This window comes from Lutra lutra, chromosome 9 (assembly GCF_902655055.1).
Source record: "Lutra lutra chromosome 9, mLutLut1.2, whole genome shotgun sequence".
Taxonomy (NCBI): Eukaryota; Metazoa; Chordata; class Mammalia; order Carnivora; family Mustelidae; genus Lutra; species Lutra lutra.
The window spans coordinates 45549545-45571343 of NC_062286.1; the positions used below are offsets into that span (position 1 = coordinate 45549545).

General features: G+C 38.2%; 1 protein-coding gene across 6 annotated transcripts in view; it reads right to left on the reverse strand.

Moving 5' to 3' along the window:
* Positions 1-21799, reverse strand: part of CTNNA2 (catenin alpha 2) — a 1136606-nt gene that overhangs the window by 786162 nt on the left and 328645 nt on the right. For all 6 annotated transcript variants that reach the window (XR_007130146.1, XM_047745913.1, XM_047745910.1 and 3 more), the window contains exon 4: positions 1412-1578. Coding sequence is in view for 5 of the 6 variants with exons in the window: in XM_047745913.1 (XP_047601869.1) it covers positions 1412-1578 (167 nt within the window). In the remaining variant the exon portion in view is untranslated. The remainder of the gene's footprint in view (positions 1-1411; positions 1579-21799) is intronic.

Below are 21799 nucleotides of genomic sequence, written 5' to 3' on the forward strand. Positions count from 1 at the left end.
ATGCTGGATGTGTTGGAATTGGAGACATTTAATTATATCAAGGAGTTTATACATAACTGAGAATCGTGGCTTTTTTATTGTGGTCAGCTCAGGCAAGATGCTACCCAAGCCTTTTCAACAGAGGACCACCTGTTGTTTTGGAAATTTCTTTAATGAACTCCCCTACAGAACAAATCTGAGATGGAAGGTGAGGTGAGAGTGGGCTGTCATTACTCATTTCCTTATCTCACCTGCCCTCCTACTGTTCATTTCACTGACAAAGACCTGAGGATTGGATAATAGGGAAAATAAGCCAGTATGGCCACAGCTAGGGGGAACTAAACCAGCAATAGGTTGATTTCCCCAAAAAAGAAAACCCATGGTTCACATCCCATCATCTAAGGACCCTGAGATCAGTCCAAGGTTGGTGCCAATTGTCTAGGAATGAAATTCACTGAGGGCGTGGAGTAGAAACTCTCTAGGCAGAAGCCATATGCCTAAGCTTTTGAGTTACAACATCTTAATTCAGAGGACTGAACTATCCTGGTTGCAAACAGATGCCAGCCAGCAACTAGAAAAGTAGAGAAAGGCCAAGTTGTCAGGGACTGCAAAGGTTGCCTTGGCCCCTGGTCCGGTAAAATTTGTGACCAGGGTAGGGTTCCAGTTCCATTAGGAAACAAAAATGCTGAAAGAAACCAAGAACATGACAAGTGAGGCACGTATAATAGGAGTTTATGGGTTACTGGAACACGAAGTGCCCAGTTACATTAAATGCCAGGCTTGGTGCAATCAGATTGACCTTAGCCATGAGATGTGTATATATGGCTCTTTATTGCCAGACCAAGATATGTTCAAAGTCCATATCATTTGGCCAGCTACCCCGGAAGAGCTGACGTCCTCTGAATTACTAATCTGAATCTCAAGATAGGGCCCAGGCAGATAAAGCATGCTCAGCCTCTGCAGCCTAAAAGAATATATTGTTTTTGGGCGCCTGGGTGGCTCAGTGGGTTAAGCCGCTGCCTTCAGCTCAGGTCATGATCTCAGGGTCCTGGGATCGAGTCCCACATCGGGCTCTCTGCTCAGCAAGAAGCCTGCTTCCCTCTCTCTCTCTGCCTGCCTCTCCGTCTACTTGTGATCTCTCTCTGTCAAATAAATAAATAAAATCTTTAAAAAAAAAAAAAAAAAAAGAATATATTGTTTTGCTCTCCAAGAAGTAAGGTGGGGGGATCCAAACTCAAGTGAATCCTCTATAACTTTTTGAGTATATTATTGACTATAATTTTATTATTAGAAAAATTGGGGGGTATACTGCTTTGGTGAGTAAGCGGGCTGCTGAGCAGTGAGAGATCATTAGTGCGGTTCCAAGCTCCAGGTTACATAGTCAGGATTGCCACCCCCATAAGGCAAGTTTTGATAAGTTCCACATACGTACAATTTTCAGATGAGACAAAAGTCTCATGACATCCGCCATGTCTGCCAGGATGAGTAGGCGAGTTACAGCTGAGAGCAAAGCCCTCGCCGCCCGCACCATGGTGCCACGCTTCACCGATGAGCACGGGTCATCAGCAAACTCTGAAGAGGCGATGCGCATTGTCTCACCTATAAGACAAAGATGGAGAGGTGGGTGGGTAGACGGGAAGCTCCGGGGCTAACAGTCATAAAGATCTGCAGATGGGTGATTGTTGTTCCTACCGCAAAACCCGCCACAAACAGGAGGTCCTCCTGCCACCTCCATCACTGCCCCCCTTTCAAGTCCAATGCATCAGTGCACATTGGACAGGGGCTGTGGACAAAATAAGGTGTTCATTTCCCGTGGAGGTGTGAAATTGTTCTTTAAACATCAATAAGGAATGCATTCAATTCAATTTGTCTAATAGTTGTGATGAATCTGCCCTGACCTTAATCATTCTCACTTTCCATTTCCCTTGGAACCAGTGGGATTTACTAGGCAGCCAGGTGAGCTTACTGACAGTTGAGGTACAATGTTAACTGCTCCACAGAGGAATGAAACTAAAACCCTGGCCTCATTAACACTGTGCTCTTAATTCAACTAATCAGACGATAACAGACTACAGACATACCCCAAATGCAGTCTTTTAATACTCTGCTAAGAAGCTATTCTCTAATATAGAGAACATTTATGGGAGAATTGAACCAATTCAACAAACCCGTACTACGATAGATATTATTAAGCTCTGAAATTACAAAGGTGACTGCGGACCCCTGGTCTCTAGGGGTTCACAATCTAATAAAGAGACATGATGTAAGTACATACTCGTAATATATATAACTACATACCACAATACACATATGATTAAGAATGTAGAAAAAAAAAAGAATGTAGACAAAGAAAGGGAAGTGATTTACTTATTTAGTGTGAGGCTGGGAGAAGCCGTCAACTTTGATGGCCTTTGAATAACGAAGAGGTGTTCACCAGAAAGACGGCAGCGGGAAGAGCACGCTTGGCAGCGTGAACACTGTGTGAGGCTCTGAACGCTGGCGCAGGGTACTGTGACGAACTACAGTGAGGTAGGGGGTGTAGAGGAGAGGTGGCAGTGTTTGGGAAGCTGAGAAAGAGATCCAAACCGGGTCCTCAGTAGGGAGGGAAGTGACATTAATAGATTTTTTTTTTTTGCTATATTACATAAAATAAACTGAAGTAGACAAGCTGAGGGCAGAGACACTGATTATTAGCGCGAGTGCATTAGAGCCTGAGGAGCAATAACGAGGGTCTGGATGGTCCAGGAAAATAGAAATGGGATACAGAGAGGAAAGGAATATTAATGAGATCTATATTAGAGAAAGACCAGATTTAGGGACTGATCAGAGGTAGAGACTGGAGAGAAGGTGGAGTGGCTGGTGAATGCCAAGTATTTGTATAAAGGGACCCAGGAGTTGGAAGCAAAGGGGATTGCCGGTTAGGATGACACACGTTCCCTATCCATGAACTGGGTATCACCTGGGGTGGAAAGGCCTGGGAAGCAGCATAATGAAGCTTCACATAGCAAAGCATCCACAGAGGCAATAAAAGCTTTGTCAGTAAACTTGAAGAATAGAGTTAATATGACCGATTATTTAATTTAGGGTAAAACAATTTGTTTAATATTCTATTTATAGGAATGATTATTTCTCATCTGTTAATCAAAACCCAGCTCATTTAAATAAAGTCAACTGTATCACTGAAACCCTGTGCATCCTGTAATTTATCTGAAGATACAAGAGAAAAAAAAATAGTACCTCTTAATCATTTCACAAGCATGTTGGAATTGATGTAATTCACTCAATGTTATAGTTATTTAAAGCCTTTCATGCTTGGAAAATGAGGGTGTGTCAGGAAATACACTTCGCTGTGGACTTTTAAAAGAAACTACCATCTACAATAAGCATATTATATAGCGGACCAGCTTAGTCCCAATGCCTAGACACAGGCAAAGAGCCTGATACATAATGGCATGGGAGAAATGTAACAATTCATTACTGTCCTGGCACAAAGGTGAATTTCCAAGATGTCTGGCCCTTCAGGGCTAAATAGACTTTAAAGGTGGAGGCTGGCAATTAGGAAATACATATTTAATTCAGGGGTCCCACCCTTGCTACAGGATTATATAAATTTCCTCCACAACCTCCAAACCCTGAAAAGAAAGGACTCATTGGCAGATATCCATACTGTGGGGAGAAGACAATCTCATTCTCTGCAAAGTACGGCGGGAAGGAACATTCACAATAATGGGTGAATCTAATGAACTATTGAGAAGGTCACTACAGCTAAAAATGGACATATCTGCATATGGTATTAACGGGTGGAACAGTTGCTGCTGGAATAAATCTACTTATTCAAGGAAAGGGGAAATTTATTCTGCATATACATCTAGGGAGCCACATGGTTGATCCCAAATTCTGCAAGTTAAATTGGTATATGAGCCACAGTAACAGTAGATCACTCACGTTGGGCTACTCTGTAAACAAAGGGCCCTGGGAGGTGAGCGGAGCTGCACCCCTCAGCATGTGGAGGAACCATGCCTAATCAAACTAATGTTCAAGGTCAGGTTTTTATACAGAAGGTCAGTATATAAGAAGGCCACTTAATCCATGTGCTGGCCATTCGGTCAGCAATACTGCTTCAAAGCTAGGAGTAACACAGAGCAGAACAGAGTTGTCAGGTGGAGCTCTCCAAACTGGGGCCCCCACATAGGCACCCCAGGAAGGAACTCTGGAGATGTCCGTGAGGTGGGGAGGGAAGGGGGACAGGATAGAGACGGAGAGGAGAGAGACCCACATTAGTAAATGTAACTCTGCAAATGGAAATCTCGTGCTAAATTCTGAGATTATTCTAAGATAAATAGAAGATGATTTAATTCAATTTAAATTACAACTAAAAACTCATTTTAAGCAGGTACAAATGATTTCACATTGTTAAAGATTTTAAAGGAAAAGCAATCTAAAGTCAGCTACAATGTTAATGCATTTTATATCCCTATAGTTTTAAGATTACTGAATTAAAGTGGAAATCTATATTGTGCAATGATAAGCAAGTTTATCAGGATAAAACTGGCTATTTTTCCCAGGGAACTGCTTTTTCTGTAAGACTAAAATATTTAGCTAAGAAACAGCATGCATGTGTAGGAGATGGAAGGGATCAATGAAGAAGGGATAACAGACCTGCCTGTTTCTTTCATATATACCATTGTGTTCACTCTCAATTACTTGATATAAAACTAAAGCTCAGTGCAGGGTGTCTATAGTAAAGTCTTTGGTCCCCTCAAGCCACTTACAACCTGCTGGAAAAAAGAAAAATTAGTCTCTCCAAATAAGTGACCAAAGGGAAATAATAGCAATTAATATGCACACACAGTGCTTCTATATAAAGGTTTATTATGTAAGTATTGTTCTAAAAGCTATATAGAGAGATATTAAGTCATAGAATAAAAGATAAGTAATCTTTAAAATCACAAAGATCTAGGAACATTACCCTGACTCAATGCCAACCATTGCCAAAAATTAGACTTGATGATTTTTCAACCTTGGTGTTTTAGTCACCTCTACTGCAAAACAGGGGCCAAAATAATGAGAGCAGCCTTGGGGACAGTCATTAGGGTTAAAATTTAGAGGTGATGCAGTCAAAGCAACCAGCACAAGGCTTTACCCATAATGGGGGCTTACTCATTACTGTCATTAATATTACTGCTACCCCATCGTTGTGGTCCTCTCCATGACAAGAACAGCTCATGAACTCCTGGTTAAAGGTTTGGAAGTGCTTTTTATTGGCTGATTCCACTTCTGCATACACAATTTAGAAGCAAGAAAACATCTCCCCAATAAAAATATGTTTAAAAATTTTTTTAAAATTTATTTACTTGATAGAGAGTGAGTGAGAGAGAGCATGAGATGGGAGAGGGTCAGAGGGAGAAGCAGACTCTCTGCTGAGCAGGGAGCCCGATGCAGGACTCGATTCCGGGACTCCAGGATCATGACCTGAGCTGAAGGCAGTCGCTTAACCAACTGAGCCACCCAGGCACCCCAAAATATTTATTGTTTTAAGGCATAAAATCACCTCCCTAACAGTTCCAGTGCTTGGCTTTCGAACTGGTGCTTGTTCTGGTTCTTAGACTACCGTGGTGGCACTGGAGATGGACAGACAATTGTGCATAACCTTGAGGTAACATCAACTCAAATGCAGAATAATGCAGGATGGTAATAATACATAGAAGAGAGGGATAACATGCAGAGGATAGAGTCTCAGGAGTAGAAAAGTCATTTTAGAAGCAGATTATGAACCAAAATAGCATGAATACCATGTGCTGCATCCTTTGAAGGGAGAGCCTGCATGCAATAGAAGCTCTCTTTAAATACTTGATAAATGAACTATGGGAAAACTGTGAGAAGCAGGGGAAAAGGGTATGATTGAAAGCTAGGTTCAGAGAGTGTTAAGCTGTCTTCCAGAAAGTTCTCTATGCCTATAATGTTTAACTACCAGTTATGATATGTAATATCTAAAACTGCACATCATTCTCTTTTGTTTACTGATATAAATTTTCCATCAATTGAATATTTTTCTTTTTTTGATTTTTATTTTATTTTACTTTTTTCACTGTTCCAAAATTCATTGTTTATGCACCACACCAGTGCTCCATGCAATACATGCCCTCCTTAATACCCACCACCAGGTTCACCCATCCCCCCACCCCCACCCCTCCAAAACCCTCAGTTTGTTTCTCAGAGTCCACAGTATCTCAGTGTTTTTCTTTGTCTAATTGTTTAAGGTATGTGGCACATATTGATAGCTCATGTTTTTGATACTTTCCCATTGTAGAGGTCCTAGAGAAGACGAGAGATAAAGAGCAAAAATTTCTAACCCTCTTAGCTATGATTTGTTCCCTTTTCCCAATAGCTTAGGCTGCCTCAGAACCCTTGTCACACATATTTTCCTCAAGATACAAATCTTGGACGATCCTGAGAAATGGATCCTCTACAGCAATGCAGAAAATGCAATATATTTTAAGAGAAGAAAAATTAGTGAGGTCTAATACGTGACCACTGCTTCACAAACTCTTGGCTAGTTCTGTTCCCCAAACTGTACATCCCCATTGAGCCACACACAGGACAGTAAAGGAATAGATACAACAGAATTTTTAAATGATAACTGAGTGGACAGCTCACATCTGAATGTTTTATGCTTTTGATTATGTTGTAGAATCTGTAAAGCAATGCAATGCTTAAAAACAATTTATTGCTGTGGTTAGCTCATTTCTGAAGCCTAGTGGGAAATATATATCTTCATTTGAGATAAAGCAAATGAAATGCCAAATGAATGGTCAATGTGAGGAGCATTTCTCTATTTGCTAAATGGGATGTTGCCCAATTCATGAATTGCTTAATAAAGCCAATTAGATCTTCCAATTTAAGAAACAAACATACAAAACAAATGAACAAATAAAAACACCAGAAATGGTCAATGCAGAGAACACCATGAAAGTTACAATGTTACCAGAGGAGATCTTGACACATTATACTATGCTATGCGTCTTGGCTCCTTTTTGTTTGTTTGTTTATTTGTTTTTTTCTTGTTTTTGTTTTTAGGTTTTATTTATTTATTTGAGAGAGAGAGAGAGCATGAGCAGGGGGAGGAGCAGAGGGAGAACCAGACTCCCTGCTGAGCAGGGAGGCTCAATCCCAGGACTCTGGGATCATGACCTGGGCAGAAGGTAGACACTTTAACCAACTGAGCCACCCAGTGCCCTCTTGGCTCCTTTTTGGAAGACAAAGGTGAGCACCACCTTGATAAAATTATTCAGAGCTGACCAGGGTACAGCAAAGGATGAGTTGAACAAGCTGCACGAGTAAACACTGAGGAACAGTCTCTTCTGGGTTTATTCCAGCAGCAAGTAGATGGTGCCCATAAGGTGACTCAGGATTCCTTCCATTTTAAGATTCTATCAGCGTGTGTCTACTCAGACTTAATATCTTAACATGTGCTGTCTTATCTCTTTCCTACTAAGAACAGTCTCTTTTATTTAGAGCTCATGGTGTGCCAAGTTTTTGTTTGAAGAGCTTTCTACATCATGACTCAATTACTGCTCAAGAAAACCTGATGAAGTTAAATACTTGCATTGTCACCATTTATACCTGAGGGAACTGAAGAGAGCAAAGGAAGATTACTTGCTGAAGGTCAAACAGCTGGTGAATGGTGGAGACAGCATTCAAAGCCACCCTGGCTCTAGGGTCTGTACTATTAACAGCTGGGATTTAGAAACAACTTTTAAGATTCTACTTACTGTATTAAAATTATTTGTTTACATATTTACATCTGGATCTGTATTAGGAGTTGAAGATTAGCACACTATTTTATTTAGTTAGCAGAGTATTATTAAGAAATAAGGAAGAAAGAATGGAGGGAAACGGGGAAAGAAGAACAAACAAAGACATTTCTCCCATTATTTCCAGGCTCTACCACTCCCCACTGTCTCTTCTTAGAGCTGATTTATGAGTGGCTATGTTGCATACATTTGAGTCTTCAACGCTTTGCCAAGACTTTAAGCTTAGTCAGGGTACGAACCATAATTGTAGCATATTGCTGTCTTTATTCCTAGCACTTAACCTATATTTGACAGGGTAGAGTCACTCAATGAATGTTGGGAAGAGCAAAGGATGGTAGGCATGGCACTTTATGTTTTAAGAAATATCCTGGGACACCTGGGTGCCTCAACTGGTTAAGCATCTGCCTCTTGACATTGGCTCAGGTCATGATCTCAGGGTCCTGAGATCAAGCCCCACATTGGGCTCTGTGCTTAGCGAGGAGTCTGCTTGAGGTTCTCTCTCTCCCTCCCGCTCCCTCAGCTGGCATACCCACTTTTCTGTGTCTGTGTGTGTGTGTGTGTCTCTCTCTCAAATAAATAAATAAATAAATAAATCTTTAAATAAATATATAAAACATATCCAACTGCTGCTGAAGCAAGAAGAAAGGATGAAATCCTAAATGCTATAAATTTATCAGTGACATGAATATTTTCTTATATTTTCTTCCACTTTTTTTTTTTAAGTTGGTCTTGTGAGTTCAGCCAGCAGCAGAGAAGCCATAACATTTGAGAAAGGCAGGTGATAGTGGAAGTTGCAACACCTTTGCTCCTCCTCTTTTGTTTTGCCCACATAAGCATTTGCTATCAACTCAGAAAAAGTCCTAAAACTTTTTCGGAAACAATGAAGAACTTGAAAGAGCAATGTGTGCATTTCACCCCAGGGTGGTTATGACTCAAATTCATGATTAGGAGGAAAGGTCGGCAATCAGAATTTTTCTCTGAGGCTCAGAGATGATGAAATCATGTATTTTCTCAAGCAAACTCTGTATTAAAATAAGCTACCTCCTGCAGATCCTGTCACTTCCAGGACTGAGCATCTACAGAAGTGCTGGCACACAGTTCAAGTCCTTCTGTTACCAGAAGCAAAATAACCTTTGGCCTAAATATGCAAACAAAGCCTTATATGCATCTAAGTATAATTATGCATGGTATAATCATATATATTTATACAGTATATTAATAATTAATATATAATTAATCACAATATTAAATTCAATACATGCATATGTGTTATATTATACATTACATGCATATAGTATTATATATAATATAATGTATATCAATATACAGTTGGTTGTAATATTAAATAAACAAAGTAATCAACATGGTTTATAAATAATATTTTTATATATATATTAAAAGTAGGTACTATGCAAACTACATCAAAACAGTGTGATTATTATAAAATGAGAATTCTGCTTTTTTCTTTATCATTCCACCAAAGGTAGTGGACTCTTTGGGCTCTTTATCTTTCTTTGTTTTTCCAAGCAACAATGAGCAAACAGGAAATTACATGGAAAATGACAGAAGGCTGATGGTTCCATTGTCCCTGAAGTGACTGTGAGACTGGAGGATTTCTGATCTGGGTAGGACCTCTTCAGGCTCCTCTAGCCCGTCACTATCACCTTACATATAAAGACACAAAAACAAAGTAGCAATTGACCGGTGGGAGGTCAGGTGGCTGGGTGGGGCCAGCCTCCCAGTTACCTGACATTCCAATCAGGGATAACCCCAGAATGGTTGGGAGACCAACAGAATGCAGTGTGCCACAAGAAAACTGAAACTTCCTCCTCATCTAACAAAGTCCGAGACAACCACATGGCCTTGGTACAGTCCTGCCTCAGCCGCTTGAGCAGCTCCAAAGACAACCAACCGTGCATCCGCATTCGGTCTACCCCAGTGTCTTTTATTTTCCAACGTGGATAGTTGAGTCTGTTCCAATGCAGTCTTCCCCCTATCAAGATATGTTCTGTATGCAAAAGTACTACAAATGCCAGTAATTGATGATTAAGTGTATTGAATGTTATGAGCTATTAAACATCGTTAGAGACAGTAATGTACCGCCCTGCAGAAGGCACAGATCATTAAGCGTATGGATTTTAATTATTTCAGCTGTAGCCTTTTCCTGGGTTGGGAGGAGAGGGTATAGGGTAATTTTGTATTGTTGTAGCCAGAAAGATTATCATGCTACAACATGGCACACTTCACAGATAAGACCTTTGCAAGGACCTGTTAAATACAGTAAGAGCCATGTTCCACAAAAATGTGATTATTGTCTTGGGCTCAAATGCAGTGAAAGACCATAAACTTGGAAACATTAAACAGTGATGTGTTAAGCTTAAGAGAAAAAGGGAATATGAAGGCTCAGTACCGACCCCAATGTCACTAGATATTTTTAGAAAACAAAGGGAAAAGAAAGGATGAACATGTAAATTTCACTATACAGTATATTTCCTTCTGAAATAAGTATACTATAGCCAATATATAAAGAAGACCTCTTGTAAGTTGGTGTGTAAAGCAAATAAGCAGCTAATAAATTATTTTTTTGTGTAAGACCAAAATCTCAATAGCCCTGTATATGTAATGCAAGTATCTGTATAAAAAGCATATTTGCAGACTTATTTATATTCTTAAGTCAATAAATGTTTCTATCGATCTGTGTCTTTATTCTCCTACAACCAGGACCACAAATCAAAACCCTCTGAAATGTCAATAGACTGATATAGGACTTGGTAGTTGAACTGTGACTTCAAAAACCTTCAGTGTAATAAGGAAAGAAAGAACCCCTAAGTGGCATCTAGACTGGACAGCAGAGATAGCATGATCATAAAAAATGCCAGGAGGCTCCACATTTCAACATGCAAATGTAGAGGACATTTCTGTTTCTTCTTGCTAATTAAGATGCTATACAAGGAACTGTAGACTGAAGAGGTAGAGGGAGGGATTTACTGTCCAAATATCAGAATTTGAGAAAACCTGAGAGGACATGATATAGCCTAAATCTTAGCAGAAGCAAAATCCAGGTGTGACCTCTAATTTAGAGACTCCTCTACGTCCCTTACTACGCCCTACATCCCCCTACATTCCTAAGAAGACAACCAATTTGAGACCACTCTAATTATTTAAATTATTTTTTCAACTACTTGGTCTTTGTTCTTCTGAACCACACCTAAAAATATAACTCCCTCCTCAGTAGGATAGATCTTAAGGGGAAAAAAAAAAAATGTCCTCTAAAGAGAAGGGAAATGTCAAAACAAACATTCATCAGCCCTTGCCCAAGAACTAATGCTGCATTCAGATTATGAAAAGAACTAACATAAATAAATGAACAAACAACTCCCCAGTTTTCCAAATGTTAAATACCTACTAACTAGGCATTCAAGTCAGGATAATTTGTTTGTACACGACCTTTTAAGCAAATTAATAGTGTAAGCATGAAAGGTGTTGCCAATCAGCTTTGGAGGGGATAAACCTGGGTTTTGGCAAGTTGTGAAAACAATTAGTAAGAAAGATAATAATTGATAACTAGTCACTCTAATCTACTTCAGGATCTAAGTTACTACAGATATTTGAAAGATAGTGAATATAATAAGCTCGTTTGTGGAGCCCAAATCTTCAATTTCAGAGGGAAGAAGCCAGGTCTCAAGAAACTTAACATGGCTTGCTCAAGGTCACACAGAGCACTAAGGGCAGAGTCCACACCAGCAGCTGGATCTCTGGACTCTGATATCAGATTCGCTGCAATTTACTACCGTGGTATACTTCTTTAGAAACATTCTGTTTTTCATAGGGTTTCAAAACTTCACAAATTATTGTCCTTGATTTAGTCCATATAATAGAAGCCTTTCTAAACCAGCTTGGATAACTTGATACTATGTTTATGTTCAAATATATCTTTAAGTTTCTAGTTTCAATTTTGAGACATTTCAAAATTGTCATTAGTACAATTAAATAACACATGCATTACTGATTTCATATCAGCTTAAGGATAAACACAAAGAAAAGCAAATGGGAAGTATAAAAAGGCACATTATATAATTTGCATCTTACATGCTACAGAAAAATAAACTATGCTTAAATCGCTACACTGTAAAATAACAAACCAACTTCACTTTTCTAAAGAAGTCCTTCGCTAAACAAAACACAAGAACAATCCTCCTAATGAGAAAAGTAGATTAAGGATAGAAAACTCTAGCACACATTTCAAGATTAGAAGCCAAACAAACAAGGTTCCAAGTAATCGGTATTATGAATCTGATAAAAAATAATTTTTAGATTTATTTTAATAATTTATTTAATTTAAATAATTTTAAATTTTTGCTTTTAAATCTGCTATAAAGTTAAAGCTCAATTAAAATATATTTTAAAATATAATATGGAGAAAACTGTCTTCACTGGTTTGAGGATGAAAAAACAGAATGATCAGATTCTAAGATGTGAATGGCACTCTGCTTTAATTGCTGAACTGCCATTGATTTTCCAGTCATCACAGAGAAATGGCAGTTTGTTAAGCGTGATTATAACCATGAGTCTTCTTGACTGAACTGACAAGAGGCACCCATGTCACCATCATTCTGGTTTCTGTATTAAGAAGGTTCAGGGGAGAAACGACATCTAAATCAACATCAATGTACCAATTGTAATAAAACACCCCCAACAAAAATATATTAGTTCAGCAGGATCCAGCAATAGGTAATGAACAAAATTGATTTAAAGTAACTCAAAATCTTAAATTAAAAAAAAAAAGCCCAAATTGCCAAAATGTGCTAATCAAAGCTTTCTTTACTTCTGTGATCCATAGCCTGTCACTAAGGTCACAGCAGTCTCTGACAGCCTTCTCTCTTTCCAACTCAAACGTACATTATTAAAGTAAGTGAAATAAGGTTATTGTAAACCTTACAAATAAACTAAGTGTCCCAACAGGGTGGCATGCAACCTCAAGGGTAAGGGAAGTTTGGGGACTAGATAGAGAAGAGTGACAATCCTGTCCACACTGCCTTAGTTGGCAGGGTGGGTTATATGATGATATCTGTAAATGTGCATTTGTGCACAGTGTATAAAGAATTATATATCATTTCATTCATCTTTTTTATTCATTCAGCATGCATTTATTCAGTACCTGCTCTGTGGTTGGCACTTGCCAGGTTTCTAGATATTCAAGAAGAAATCAGAAAGATGATTTTTTTTTCTGAATTAACAAGGTTTATCTGCAAAACATCTGCAGAGAAATGCCCACAGAGTAGGCCTTTGAAAATACAAGGAGAAAGGAGAAGCTTCATTTTAGGGAGCTAGGAATCATGAGTGTATAGAGGTTGCTTAGTAAGCTATAATAATAAGTAAAGGTGGCCAAAAAATATTTGTATATGTGCATATATATCAATGTTTCTGTATGTCTATCTACCTATCTTTCCATCCATCTACCCATCCGTGTATTTATGTGTGTGTATGAGATGGAGATTAAGTTAAGTTTTTCTTTCCCTATCCCTCCAATGCATAGCTTTTAGCCTTAACTCTCAAGAGCTGGCAGAGACCAGCCACTCACTGCCAATTCCCTCCCTGAAGTCCCTGCTAGAGCACTAAAGAACAAAGAGAACAGGTGAGAATGACTCAGATAAATACACTCTTCATCATTAATTAATTCCTTGGCCTCGTACTGAGCAGGACTGGGTCAACAGTGAAATATCAGGGCCTTTTTAAACCTCTTGACATTAAGCCCTAAATGAAAAGTGGGCTTGAGGGTTTTAAAACTCCTTTCTCCTGGGCTGATTCTGTTTTCTAGTAAGATTTCCAAAGAAAAAAGACCCCAACTTAACACATCAGTTTCGTGAAACTGGAGGGAACTGCAGAGAGAGAAATAAAAGAAGGAAGATTATAGGAAGTTAGTGAATTTTAATCTTTTCTCTCCTTCCACTGGAAACAAGATCCACCAATTTAGTTAAAATAATGTAGGATATGCAAAATGACAGGAAATATAGGACATTTTTAAAATGTTATATTTTGGGGCGCCTGGGTGGCTCAGTGGGTTAGGCCGCTGCCTTCGGCTCAGGTCATGATCTCAGGGTCCTGGGATCGAGCCCCGCGTCGGGCTCTCTGCTCAGCGGGGAGCCTGCTTCCTCCTCTCTCTCTGCCTGCCTCTGTCTGCTTGTGATCTCTCTCTGTCAAATAAATAAATAAAATCTTTTAAAAAAATAAAATAAATAAAATGTTATATTTTCAAATAATATGTTCAATATTTTTTCTTCAACAGCCAGACACTATTTTTTTTAAGATTTATTTGAGAGAAAGAGTGTGTGCGTGTGTGAGCTGGGGGAGGGGTAGAGAGAGAGAAAGAGATAGAATCTCAAGCTGACTCCCCACAGAGCATGGGGCTCAGTCCCAGGGCTCTGAGTTTGTGACTTGAGCCAAAATCAAGAATCAGATGCTTAACCTACTGAGCCACCTAGGCGCCCCTCCAGACAATATTTCCGTTAAAGTACATAAAGTTTAAAGCAAGCATTCAATTGTTAAACTGGAAAAAACATAGAATAAATACACTCTTCTCTGCATATCCAAACTTTCTGGACACTCTCTGGTGTGTTAATATTTGGAACCATTCTCATATTCTCTTGGCAGTCTCAAAATTTTTCTGCCCTATGAAGACCGCTCTCTGGAAAAGGGTGGGGAGGGGGTGGGGGTCCATTCTCTGCTTCTTAGTGTTAACTTCTTTCAATGTAAAAGTAGAAAAATCATGATAAACGACTTGAAAATTGCACTGTACACACTTGCCAGTGAACGAAGGTGCACAGTCCCTCAGTAAACATATTTCTCACCACAGATTAATGAACTCATATTGGGAGTATAATTTAACTTCCCGTGGAGGTCTGCCTGTAGGGAGAGACTATTTTGTTCATGCTGATGTTAGTAGTCCACTCTGTATGACAACATAATAAGGATTAATGCACTAACATAGGTTTTTAAAGCAAATACACATGGTTGGTTAATTCTTACATCACTTACATATTACAGAAAGACTGAACAGCCATTGCCCTGGGGGTATTGCTGGGAGAAGTCTATGGGTATAGGGGAACTGGTTTTGAACAATGAAAGAGAGTTCATTTTCAAGCCCTATACTGAAAAGCAAGTGGCTCTTCTCACCAAAAGGAGTTTAAAGGAAAAGTTGGGGAAGAAAATGTAAATGTCAAAAGATCTGTAGATGCAGTAAACTTACTTTAGAGACAGAGAAGCAGTACTGAACAATACCTGGGCTTAACAAGCACAATTCTAAACCACCTTCAGATAGTATTCAAGCCATGAAGTAAGAAGTAGGCATCCTGGCACACTGGACAAGGGACAATGGCAGCCTACGCTGATTGGTCCATGCCTACAGAGAGGTCACCACCCAGTCACGCTTGTCCAGGGCTGTTACTAAAGTGGAAAATAGGTACATATAAATCTACCTGCATTCTATACAGGATGTCCTAAAGGGGTAATCAGTGAAACTTCCAGGACAGAGTATAGATTCAGTGACTTTTAATAGATCCAACTATTTTCTTCACACAGTTTCAAGTTAAAGAATCTTTTCAGGTATAAATGCATGAGCATGCACACATATATTTCATAAATTTAACTACTCCAGTCAAGGCTTTGGCATGGAGAGCTGGCAAAACCAGTAAATGGAACCATGTATAGAATTTAGCTTTAAGCCTTCTTTCTGCTTCATATGCCACACATTATAATTACATTTGAGAATCCCCAAACCTAATATTTTTCGATAATCAACAGATGCAGCTAGAAATCATTTCCAAAGATGGCACCACTGCAAAATCCCATTCTGCCCTACTCTGTGTGGATCTCTTCCATGTCAAGTAATGTTACTCCCTCACCTCTAGTGACCTTTAACTCACTTTCCTCTTCCCAGGGGACTTAAGAACAGATGGCTAAATAATCTCAATGACCCCTTCCAATTTGGGATAGTATAATGCAAAAAAACCCCACTAACACTGTTATTTATAAAATACTATGTATCACGCACAGTGATAAGCACTCTAAATATGATCTCACAACGAGGTGGAGAACAGTTTCATTTCAAAGATAAAAGGGACCATGGGTTACTTTAGAAAGGTTTATTAAATTTGTCCAAAGTCGCACACTTACCTAGTCAGCCTCAGCCCTAGAATTTGATAAGATTAACTTAACTTCAGAGTCAGTAACCTTGAAGCTCTAAACCAAGGGTCTATTGGCATTAAGTTTTGCATTGTGACGTCCCTGTCAACGTTTCTTAAGACTGCTTAAAGGACTAAATAAAGACCTATTTAAAGGACTAGTCATTGTGCATACAAATACGACATACTGTTTTCAAAAGCAAATAAAGCTTATACCAGAATAAGAAACCAATCATCACCTACAAATGGTAGTTTGCTTTGCACCTATTATGCACATGTATGTCCAAGAATTATAGATGAAAAGAAGTAACAAAAAAACTAATATGCTATCACATGACAGATGTGGTTAATCATTTTGAATTGTCACCATCTCAAAAATATAGATTTAGCATTTCTCATTATTAACTGGATACTATCTACAAGATCTTTTTAGTAAAAACTTGGGGCTCCATTGAAATTTAGGCTCACCAACCTTTACATATGGGAACTAAGAATAAAAATAAAATAGTATTAATATTATTCTAGCAAAAAATTAAGTAACAAAATTATCTGTATGATAAGCTCTTAAAAATCACCTGTTTTTTCCTCTGAGTACCTACCAATGAAGAACCTAGGCTCAGACTTCTTGAGCTTCAGTCCCAGTTCTGACAATTTTTACCTTGTGTTACCTTGTGCAAATTATTTAGCCTTCCTTACTCACCAGTAAGATGAGAATAGTACCCCATGTCACAGATGGGGTACTGTTATATAAAAGATTAAACAAGAGGCTGTGAGAGACTGCATAACATGAAATATTTCTCCAAGACACCTGGAAATGCATGTTAACACAGCAAACATCTGTATAAATGGAAGGGCAATCCCTAAGCCAAAGACAGAAAGACAGAAAGAATGAAAGGAAAAGGAAAAGCGTAATGAAAAGGAAAAGAATAAGGAAAAGGAAAGGGAAAGAATAAGGAAAGGATGGTGCTCCTGGGTGGCTCAGTGGGTTAAGCCTCTGCCTTCGGCTCAGGTCATGATCTCAGGGTCCTTGGATCAGACCCCGCATCAGGCTCTCTGCTCAGCAGGGAGACTGCTTCTCCCTCTCTCTCTGCCTGCCTCTTTGCCTACTTGTGATCTCTCTCTGTCAAATAAATAAATAAATAAAATCTTTAAAAAAAAAAAAAAAGAATGAGGAAAGGAAAAGAAAGGGTAAAAGAAAGACAGACAGAGAAAGAAAACTTAGCAACACTGAAATAAAAACGGTAAACCAATTCTGAAGCATCAACAATCTGAGAGCTATTTGCAAACTCAGTAACTAAGAAGGTAGATTTTTAATGGCCACATATGGGACAGGAGGTCTTAAATTTCACAAGGAGTGGAACTGTAATCTTACCCATGCAAAATAAAATTTATATTCTTAAAGGGTTACATCAGTGAAAATATTAACTAGAAAAAAAATATGTCCTCCAACAAAGAGAAGTGGTAGAGAAACTTGTCTGGCCCATCCCAGGGGGGAAAAAAAAATCAGATGGTTTCATTTATAATTGATAACGACTGCTTATAACCAGAGAATTCTCCTCATCTGTTTGCAGGAAAGCCATGTATAATATCTACATAGACTAGAAAATCCAGAGAAGATAAATTATTTTAAAACAGTGAGGTTAGTGGTGGTTTGGGGTCCCCATTAGTAAAATCAAATGCTTTTTGGAAGGAAATATAAAACTCTCTCAATAAGACCTCATAAAAAATGAATGTACAGCTTATAGAACACTGTAGATGTGCTAAGTGGCAGAATTAATGATCTTAAAGAACTTAATAATTAAGTTAAAGAAATTAATAATTAAAAACTTCAGATAATATATATATAGTTTTAAAGAATTCTACCAATTATTCTTCTTTTACTTGTTATTCAGACATAGCCTCTTAGTACTTTAGCTTATGCTACACTTTGGCATCAAAAACCTAGCTTTTACTAAAAAATGACACTCTCCTTTCTGCCTTCAAACTCCTGCTCTGCTTTCTCTACTTAACAGACCCTTACATTCTTTCCTCCATGGTCAGTACATGTGCTTCTTCTTCTTTTGTTTTGTTTTGTTTTGTTTTGTTTTGTTTTTAAGATGTCTTTATTTATTTGAGAGAAAGAGAGTGAGCACAAACTGGGAGAGGGTCAGAGGGAAAGGGAGAAGGAGAGAACCAGACTTTCCACTGAGACCCTGAGATCACGTCTTGAGCAGAAATCAAGTGTCAAATGCTTAACTACTGGGCACCCAGTTAACCCATTATATGCTCTTCTGTCTTCAACTGGTTCTACATCTCCCTGAGCTGTAGAAACCTAGCCTATTCTAAATAATGGGCTAGTTATTCTAAATAATAAACCTAGTTATTCTAAATAATATACAGTCTTCTAAATTCCCAATGGAATATTAAACTGAGCTCCATGAGTATAATCTTAATATTAAATGCATTTTCTTCTTTTCTAATCTTTTAAAATTAGTGACCTACTTACTGAATATAGTTTAACTCTTAAATGGAAACTCATTTTTTCACCATTCAGGATAGCAGAGAAAGGACCAATCACTATAAAGGACATGGTCCAGTATTATCATAATGAATATTCAAAATCAGTCCTAATCACAAACACCATGGAATAACACTTTGCATGATATATTTTTGTTTTGTTTTGTTTAAACTTGGCAACTTTCTAAAATTAAAACCACCTACAGAAATTGCAAAGGTCTAAACACTAAAAACATAGATCCCTTGAAAGAGTTGGGTCATTTCCCCATAGACTAGAACTATTTACAAACTGTACTTCCAAATGATGATTTTTAAACAGCTCTTCCCATTTTTTAACAAAAAAATTATGAAGGGTGAGTGTGTGGGGGACTAGGGAATAAGAAGATAATGAATAGACTAGGAAGAGAGAGAGAGAGAGAGAAAGCTTTTTCCTGATATCCCCCCACATACATCTAATAAAAAAAATAAAAATAAAAATAAATCACAGAATACATTTCCAACCTACATCCCTAAGCCATCATGCTCAATTGAGAGTCCACTGGTAAATGGTGCTATAGGTTAAATTGTGCCTCACCCCCACTAAAGATAGGTCAAACATATGCCTAACCTCCACTACCTCTAATAGTGACCTTGTTTGGAAAGACAGATTCTTTGCAGATGTAATCAAGTTAAGATGAGGTCATATTGAATTAGAGTATGTCCTGATCCAATATGACTGGTGTCATAGGAAGAAACCAGATATAGACAGACAAGGGGACAAAATTATAGGATAATGGAACAGAGATGGAAATACTGAAGCTGCAAGTCAAGGAACACCAAAGATTGCCAGCAATCCACCAAAAGCTAGGAATGGGAAAGAAGGATTCTCCCCTTAAAGTTTCAGAGGGACCATGGTCCTGCCAAGACCTTGATTTGAACTTACAATCTCCAGAACTATGGGAGAATAAATTCCTGTTGTTCGAAGTTACCTAGTTTGTGGTACCCTATTACAACAGCCCTAGGGATCTGATACAAAAGGAGATGTATCTCCTTCATGAGAAGTATTACATTTAAGATGTGTTTTTAATATATTCTAGATCTCAACTTTGGTGCGAGCACAAAAAAACAATTATTCAACCACCAAGATGCCCAATAAGAGTTTAAGCAGATGCCATTATAATTCACACTCCGAGTAAAATTTTAGCCATCAGGGGATCAGCTTCCCAGAGTCTCAAGTTTCTCTAATGACTGCCAACCCCAAAGTAGGCAGGTTTATTATATAACTGATTTTTAAGAGCAAAGAGCAGCTTTCCCAAGTGCCAAGGAAGAGAGACACATTGCCAAAAGCATCTGATACTCCCAAGATTAAACCTAATAGGCTTTGAACTGGCTGTCATGCTCTGATTGACAGGAACAATCTGTGAAAAGTCATCCCTTCCATGAAAGGCTGGAAAGTGAGCCCTAAGAGGCGGAGAGCAGAAGAAACAAGAAATAGCAAAACTGGCGATCAGGAATGGCAGCAATTACAAACGGCACTGGAGCAGTGAGCAGCGGATACTGTACCGCGTGAGTCAGTGATGAGAGGAGAGATCAGTGAGGTTGAGAGGCAGTTCTGCAGCATGGGGAGTACCAAACATCATATAAGTCTCTCCTCTAAGAACCTCACTATTCTAGGGCACACAGAAAATGTAGGTGATCTCTGCAGCCTATGCAGATAGACATGCAGGGAGGTGTTGTCCAAGAGCTAGTAAAATCTCTGCCGCCTACATGAGCAAGCCAAACTAATTCTTTAAAATATCCTGGAGCTCATTATACTCAATAATGCTGTTAGTCACCCTAAGGAAGACCTAATAATGACTGAAACGTTTGGTCATTCTCCTACCTACATTAGCTGATTGAGTCTATCTACAAATTCTATTGCTATTCCAAATACAAAACCATCTTAAATAAATACAAAACCATCTTAAATATGGAAAAAAAAAACAAAACAAAACAAAACCATCATGGATTCAGTGTATATGATTTTTAAACAAGTCACTTAAAGATGGAATTTTTAATGCTATTCTGCCTAGAATTCCAGTAAACATCAAACACTAAAAAGTTCTTTAAAAATAGAACATGGCCTATCATAATGTCTGTAACTTACCTTTAATATTTCAATGATAACACCACTGATATTTGTTGAATGATACCCTTACTGAATATCCATATTATGTCAGGTACTATGCTAAGTGATAAGGACAGCGTCAGTGGCACTTAAAGTAGGCCTACCTCTAAATACCCTAAGGCTTCTGATAACTAACTACCTGATCAAGGTTATTCATGGGTACACTGGTAAAATCGAAATGACAAGTAATATTGAGAAAGATGTTAAATCAAAGGCAGGTGATTATAAATGTGACCAAGGCCTGATTTTCTAAAAATAAAAAATATCACTTAGAAAAAAGTGTTTCTTCAGTATTTCATCATTATCCAGGAAATACACATGATACAATCTACTTGCAGCCCACCTCTATGGGGGGAAAAAAGGACAGTGATAGCAGAGCTAATTCCTGTTAGTCACTGTCCCAGGAAAACAAATTCCAGGGCAACTACCAGAATTATTAAATTAGGCATTTTTTAGATATGTAACCAAATTCTAGTTGTATAATGACAGGTCGTGTTTATGATGATGTTCCCAATGCATTAAGAAAGTGTTTAGAACACAGATGAACACTAAAGATTTTTAATCATAATAGCCATTTAAAAAGAAGACAACAGGGGCGCCTGGGTGGCTCAGTGGATTAAGCCTTTGCCTTCAGTTCAGGTCATGATCCCAGGGTTCTGGGATCGAGCCCCGTATCGGGCTCTCTGCTCAGTGGGGAGCCTGCTACCCCTTCCCTCTCTCTGCCTGCCTCTCTGCCTACCTGTGATCTCTGTCTGTCAAATAAATAAATAAAATCTTAAATAAATAAATAAATAAATAAAATAAAAAGAAGACAACAAACTCTAGAAATTCCTAGGAATTGAAGCAAGAAAAAGGATGAAGACTTTTATGAGGGAAATTATAAAACTACTAAAATATATTAAAAAAAAAAAACACAATGAAATGGAAATTGTAGCACTACTGAACTATTAAAAAAAATGATGAAATATAGAGACCAACCTAATGATGATTAACACTCAATATTTAAAAATGGAAATTCTTTCCAAATTCATCTTTAATTCGATGCTACTATAATCAAAATCCCAACCAAGTTCTCTTGTAGAGAAATTAACAACATGTAGTTAAGATTTAGACTGAGGAACAAAGGGCCAATCAAGAATAGCCAAGACGATTCTACAGAACAACAAAAAAGGAATAAGGTCTTA